We start from the raw sequence: 7804 nt of genomic DNA, 5'->3' as shown, positions 1-7804 counted from the left end.
TCAGTTTTATAGACTATTAGTTCAACTAAAACTATTTTCTTGAATCCAATTTCGAATTCTGTGGAAATGAATTCCTGATATGTTATTGACTCTCGGCCATATTTAGCTGCAAGGTGTTTAGGCCAATAGTGATAGGCAACGTATTATCCAACTTTACTACCGATTTGAAGTATAAAGACGAAAAGTAGCGCACAAGAATGTCGCATTTGCAAGCTTCCATTGGCAATACTATCTATCTAGGTTTTTATCGTTGTCGCCTTCGTATTGTGTGCAAACAAGGAAGAAAAAAACTGTACACGAGGTAGAAGCAGTGAGGCAGGTGGAGGCGTTGCTAGCCGTGAACGCAGTAAGAGCTAGCGAGTGAGCGAGTGAATCCGAGTCCCACATCTCAGGTAGAGTCCACTTGGACTCGGCAGCGGTTGTGAGACGGTTATGGAAGCCGCGGAGCTCGGATATGCAGGACCTTGGCGATCCAAGGGCCTCACCATTGAGTTTTCGGATCTCGTATTTAAAGGTCAGTACTAAAAACCCTAACACTTTGAAACCATAATAAGATAAATGTGACTAAGGAACATTTAGAACTTTAAACTAGTAATAAAAGATCATTTTTGTACCCATTTATTTAAATTTTGTATTTCTCTGGCAAAACCTCGAACTTTCTTTTACAAAAATACAATATCAAAGCTGTTATCGGTAAATAACTCGACAAGTCCTCTTAAAATCCTGTTTTTGTAATTGCATCTGTGCCATAACTCTTAATAGAAAGCTCCAAGAATCTTGAAACTTGGTACGTACGTTATTTTAATCCAAGGAAGAATCCTATTAATTTTGGAATAAATAGTCAAATGGCAGCATAGTTGCAAGTAATTTCGTAGTGAAAAACATTCTTTAGGTTCCTTAGATCCTTCAGAAGTTCTTTGTATTCATTTATTTGCAAATTTATGTGAAACCTTTACCTTAATACGCGTAGTTTAATTGATTACAATACCACTTTAAGAAAATCAGTTCACATCTGCACCTTCAACTACATTTTTTCTAAGACAGGCAAAGCCATATGGCTATATTATGATTCTGTCTTAGACTCTATAACCTATGATGAGTAGTTAATGCTGCAAAATAATTAGGGTCTGATATTACAAAAACCGATTTATTAAGAATTGCTATATTGGAATAAATGACTTTTTATAAAACATTAATCGTGTTTTAATCTTGACTTTTTACATTTTAAAATTTTTAATTTTTTCTTGAAGTAACAATGAAATTTTATATTATTTTGAACAGATTATTATTCAGTTTGACGTAATTTTCATGTTTCATGCTTGGTCTGAAACATCATTCCTTTGTCGGTGTTGGCCGAGCATATGTGATACAATTCTGACAATCTTAGAGTAGTGTAATGTTAATTTTAGTAATGGTAAACTAAGAAACTGTACATTAGATGTTGGCGTCGTGCCAAAACTATCATGAAATAGCTAACGAGTTGTCTGAGTATTTGTTCGATTGAAACATATTGTATTTTCAATATGGAATTTATTGTTCTGGACTGTTGCTCTTGGGAACTCCCTCTTGTTTTGGTGGGTTTGTTTTGCAGACTAACAGGGACACACTTTCTAAAGTCAGAAAAACCTGCCGTATTATTAATGCTTTCTGGTTAGACTTTTGTGGCAATTTCGTGTTCAGAGAGGACCCACCCTCCGCCTTCAAACCGTCTGAGTTCAAATATAATACAACTTTTTGGCAATTGTGTACTAGACTTACTAATTTCATTGTTTGCATGTGTTAAATACGAAGTCCAGTGCTAAAATCGTAAAACAAACAAAATTATGTTTACTCGTGGCACTTATGCGCAATTTTCAAAATCGAAGTCGTAGTACTAATTATTAAAAGCTCTTATGATGTAATGTTATGAAGTCCTATGACATTTTTCAAACGTAAGTAGGCATAAATCAGGTACATATTATTTCAGTGTTCATAGTATAAGAGTATTAGAGATTAACCTGGTTCTTACATCGTTTTTTGCACGTGTAGGAGCAATTCTGGTTTGAATTAATTATATTTCTAACGCCACAGCTTTTACTAAGCGTTCACTTCTTGCCCTCGTCATGTAATTCCGGTCTAAGATATTTCCAGTGCCATTGGTATATTGACCACGATCAAAAACCTATATACGCGTGTGGATCTCGGAAATCTACTTCGCCCAAAAAGCTGTTACTTAGGGTTTCAGTGTCCAAGTTGAGTTTGCATTTTTCACCGATGAAGAAAATATACTTACATACCTAGCACTGAGAAGACTATTACGGTCTATAGAGATAAAGGGGGAAATCACTATTAAGTTCATGCAATTTCTAAAAATTTTTATAAGGTTTTTTTGTAAAGTCTTGTTATTTGTCTGTATTGTGGGAAAGAATGAATCACTGAAGCATATTATTCTCATTTCATTGTTTCACATAGGTTACTGTTAAAATATAATACCACAATGTCAAGGAAGCCTTACAGTTTGAAGTAACCTTGTGTGAAAACATTCACATCTTTCTTCCAACTATTGATGTTGGTTTTATAACAGTGTTTAAATAATATTTATAATGCATTACAAGTTTTAAATTCATCACTGGTGCAATCTGAAGTAAAATTTAGATACTAACTTTGTATTCTGAGGAATTTAATAACATTTAGATTTAATTAAAGAGATGTTTCAGTTTATTTGAGCTGACAGTAACAGCTTTTTAGTGCTAGTTAAATCTGCATCATAAAACATAAATACTACCATTTTCCATAATTTATTTCCAGGTAACTTTTCCAATCTTTCTCTTCACATACAACTTCCTCGGACTTAAAATAAAACTCGGAGACAAGATATAAAACTAATACAAATTGTGAACGTTTTAAGGGGTTTAAATATAAACAAGGTTTAAGACGAACTTGAAAAATAAATGTAAAATGTTGCCTGTTAAAAATATATTTTATATAAATGCGATGTTTTCAGAAAGTACGTTTATGCTTAAAAAACACACATTTAACACTGATTATTTTGACTGTTTACTATGTCCATTGAACATTTTATTACACACATTTGGATGTTTCACTACTACAACATTTTACACGTTAAAGAGTTAATACTAATGTATTTTTACACGGCAGAGAGGCTTTGAAGGTAAAAAATATTGTCTAATAAAACTCCGTGTTTGCCGCGTGGAGTATTAGATATCTTTGTTCTAAACCCATTTTTTAAGTTCACTCTTTATAAAACAAATGAGTAAAATCATAATGATTTTTTTTATAACGTTCAAAGACTTTTAGTTATCACTGTTTTGTTTTATATTGTCTACATTTATTTTAGTTCTAATATTGGTTTTGTTTCAATTATCCTATTCAGCATATTCCTCTCCTAGATATTCCACCGTGCCATATTCACCTCAGTGGAATGCCATGAACAAGTATATTCACTCTGATATCGTTCGTCAATTGTCGGTAATATACATAACTTATTCGTGGTTGGCATTAAACTATCTCAAATAAATAACGACTCCTTAGACACCGTTTGACGGGGAGGATTATAAGACTGCATGCAGCGTGGTCTTTCAACCAGTTTGAACTGATTTATGCTGACCGAAAGTATTTAATACTTCATTAATACATTGAGAATATGATTCCAATCACTAAAATGTACAATTTTGAGGATTGGAGTATAAAACATTTTTGATCAGCCAGTTTCATCAGGTTTACCCGATATTTCAAGACGTGGCTTGTCATTTTTCAGCATTACCCCTAAACAAGGCGAATGCAGCTTACTTGTCTATCGAAGCTTCTCTAACTACTTTGTCTAACTACATCCAACTATGTTCTAACTAATGCCAAGCCTTTGACATTATTTCAACAGTATTCATCCACATGTATAAAAATATTTACAAATACTATAGTACACTTAACTTATTTTAGATTATTCTGAAAAGTAATGAGCACATTTCAGTGAACTCAGCTAATTTATTCTAATAGAGCAATTCGTTTTTTTTATTTTAAAAACAAGTCTTCCCCGTTTTACACAAATTTGGACTCTTTTTTCAAACAGGATTAGTGCACTTGAGCCAAACATTTTACACACCATTCGTGTTAAGTTGAAAAGTAGTTTTTGTGATCCTGCATTCAAATAAAATTACTAAAAAATCTATTTTTTTAAAATATGTACCTAATAAAACAATCTTAAATCAGAAAAACACAATTAGCTGAACTCAGCACGTTTCTCATGTGTTTTGTCATACAAGTCATACACTCAACGGGTAAAACATTTATTTTCAATATATGTGTAGGTATTTATAGAAAATATTGTACAGCGTGCATTTTATGTAGAAACTTCATTGCAGGACTCATTTTAAACATTGAACTTACTTAAAGAAACTCGTTCGAAGGATATAAACGTGTATAGATTTTTTACAAATGTGAAAAAGATGTTTTGACGTGTGGATACATCATTTGATTCAGGCAATACTCTAGTTTAAAAATCCAAAATAAAAGTGAATTAGACAAAAACTTTTTCTCTTAAAGCCTCCCCTTAAAACAACTTTTTCGCCTCTCCTGAGCACTAAAGATTCTTTATTTGAATCAATTTTTAAATAATTCACACCCTGGAACAAAGTCTTAAAAACACATTATTGTCAAACAATAAAATTAACAAATTATGATCAGAATGTTTTACAAGTCATCAAGAACATCAGAAACGGTGAAAACACGGCTAATGTGAATATTTGGTACACACTAACATTATTTCGCAGGGACAAGATATTGTATCCTTTTAGGATTCGTAACGATGGTATAACCATTTAAAAACTTCAAATACACGTTTTTTTGTTTCTTTAATTATAATTGGAAGATAAAATATACAATATAAACAGAAAGTTTAAGACAACAATATGATATACCAATACATATACAGATAATGAAGCTTAAATTAGCATTTCATGTTCACGAGGAGGAAATTTTCTCTGTTTTATCGATTGAACAAAGACCTTCGTAATATTGAATATTTACACTGCTATATACATGGTATCTTGTTATTTCATTAAAATAGTATGCAACTAGTATCGCGTAACAGCATTCACTGAGGTTGCAAACAAAAGTTCAAGTCTATAAGCTCATATTAGTATTGACAGATAGAAAGACAGAAAATGATAATGATGAACAAATGTTCTTTCCCAGTCAAATAAAAGATGATGTGTCAGCCTACTGAGTGATTGGCTTCACGAATGCTCAGCCAAATTTCATGGTTGGACATGCACCAACTCATTCCTTTATAGGGCTTATTTTGTCCGGAGTAGGATTTGGTAGTAAATTTAAGTTCATAGAGAGGAAAATATTTTTATGGTTAAATTTTCTTGGCCTATTAACTTGATTTATCGGGAAAATTTAAATTTTTGAATGTGTTAGTTTATTTTTTAACATAATCTTTGCTATATAAATTCTTTGCTCGAATGGCTAATTTTTTGGAGTACTATTTTTACATGTGTAGTGTGAGAGATAGCAGAATTTAGGTATTTGTATAGTGTTGGTATCTTAACATGAATTTTTGTTTTGAGGAAGCCTTCTTCTAAAACCACACCAACATCTAGAAAGGTAATGATTGTGCGGGAATACTTCCAAGTGAAATTTAATATAGAAAATTTGTTCAGGGAATGTAGAAAATCTTTTGATAGATCTTCACCATGCTGCCATATAAAGAAAATAACATCAATGTAACGATACCAGATCATTTTATTAAGATTTATATCTTAATGTAAAGGGGTTCTACGCCAATGATATTTCTATTGAGAGTACTAAACGTTTTATGGGGAAACGGTTCAAACCCATTTACAAAAACTGATTGACTTCCCCAGAAATTGAACACATGAGCTCTTGGTTAGAGAACCACAACCTTACCCCTACGCTACGGTGAAGATCCGATCTTATCTATATATATAAAAATGAAACTGTTCGTGTGTAACAGCATCACTCACAAACGGCTGGACGGATTCGCCTAATTTTTTTTTTAATTTGTTCGTCTTGATCTGTAGAAGGTTATAGGATACTTTTTATCCCTTTCCCGATTCAGGATTCCGCCCCACTGGTTACAGAAATACCCGTAAGAAATGCATTGCAGCAAACATATGTTATTAAGTGAAAGAGTCTTTTCAAATTTTTAATCAGCTGTTCTTTGTAAACATATATAATGCGACAAAAAATATATTTATATATAAATTTCTTTACACTTATAGTTTTAAAGCATAGAGTAAACTTAAGAGAAACGACAAATTTTGTTTAAACTGTTTCTGCAATCATAATATATAAAAATGAATGTTTGTGTGTTTGTCCTTTATAGACTCAGAAACTATTGGACCGATCACTATGAAAATTTGTATTTTTCTATGTAGAAGGTTTATACGCAATGCCCATTGATGTAACTAACCACCAGGCTGTACTGCAAGATATAAAAGTTATCAAAGCGCCTGCACATTATAAACTGCAATTACAACACAGTAGTTACGTATATTAAAATATCCAAACACTATTTGAAGGCAAAGAAATATACGGGCAAAGCTTAAGAGACGCGTGCGAAGCCGCGGGAAACAGCTAGTAATTTTATATGGATAGTACTGTACTTCTTACTACTGCATACCAGGATCGCTGAAATTGTGATTTCCTCAATCCTCCAAAAATTACACTTGAGAGTGGGTTAGTGCCCGTGCTTTCCGCCAATGTGAACATGCCGTACTACGCAGTTAGAGACACTTTCTTCTCCGTGGGATTTGACTGAGCTTTAGCAAATATTTTTACACGTTGGCCTTATTATGTATAACCGTGATGTCAACAAGAAAAAGCAGAATACATAAATTTGTAAATAAACTCCGTACACTGATATTAAATTTTAACATATGATATATTAACATATTATGTTGTCTTGTTGTGTAAACTGTTATTATTTAAACACTGATATTAAACCGTTTGATGTGGTAAAATATTTTAGATATACTTTATCTGTCGACATGAAATTTTCCACAACATGATAATTTTATTTTTAGGTACAAAACAATTCTATGATGTTGCATATCTAACCATGGAATTTGGCTAAGCGTCGTTGAAGCCTGTCACTCAAATATAATTTCTTAATGTAATTTTATGCCTGTATGATATTTTAGTGTTTGAGTGACTTAGTTTATTTCAACTCTTAAAAGAATTTTAAATTTTAAAACTCTAAAAAACACACAATCTGTTTTTGTAGTTTTTGCGAGATTGTGGAACAAACATTTACACATTTAATCTTTATATCAGTAGGCTTGATAATCAGTATTCTACCTCCAGAGACTTAATTTGTACAACAAATGTATTGGTAACGGCCACAATATTTTTATAGCTATTTACAAGAAATAAAATCCCGTGAAAACCTTTGGTTTGAGAAGTTTTATAGATTCTACGTTGAAATTATAATATAAACTAGTCATTGTTTATTTAATGGTTGTTGTATAAAAATTATATAAATGTTAAAATGTAATGTAATTTTTAAGTACCTACGAATACATTATATAACAAAATAGCCTATTAATACAAATTAACATAGTACAGAAATTTCCGAAAATTACTTTTGTTGTTTGTATTGGTTTTTGGGGTATATGTAATCTGTAACTGGTTCTATTCGAGGACGTCAAGTCAGCCAGGTCTTCATCGCCGGTTTCAGATTACCGATGTCTCACCGTTACTCTTAGCCTTGGTGTCAGTATAATCTGTCAGTCCGTTTATCGATTAATAATTTAAATAACACCTCACTAGTTTGGTTTGTAGT

At 32.1% G+C, this 7804-nt stretch overlaps 1 protein-coding gene across 1 annotated transcript in view; it reads left to right on the top strand.

Moving 5' to 3' along the window:
• The first annotated feature begins 332 nt into the window (after window positions 1–332).
• The window catches only part of LOC124356933 (ATP-binding cassette sub-family G member 1-like), a 71635-nt gene continuing 64163 nt past the window's right edge, over window positions 333–7804 (top strand). Inside the window, exon 1 of the mRNA XM_046808240.1 lies at window positions 333–514. Within this exon, the coding sequence (XP_046664196.1) occupies window positions 433–514 (82 nt within the window). The 5' untranslated portion in view covers window positions 333–432. The remainder of the gene's footprint in view (window positions 515–7804) is intronic.

Source organism: Homalodisca vitripennis, chromosome 3 (assembly GCF_021130785.1).
Source record: "Homalodisca vitripennis isolate AUS2020 chromosome 3, UT_GWSS_2.1, whole genome shotgun sequence".
Classification (NCBI taxonomy): domain Eukaryota; kingdom Metazoa; phylum Arthropoda; class Insecta; order Hemiptera; family Cicadellidae; genus Homalodisca; species Homalodisca vitripennis.
The sequence above is the reverse complement of the archived record's forward strand: the minus strand, read 5'-3'. Positions and strand labels throughout refer to the sequence as shown.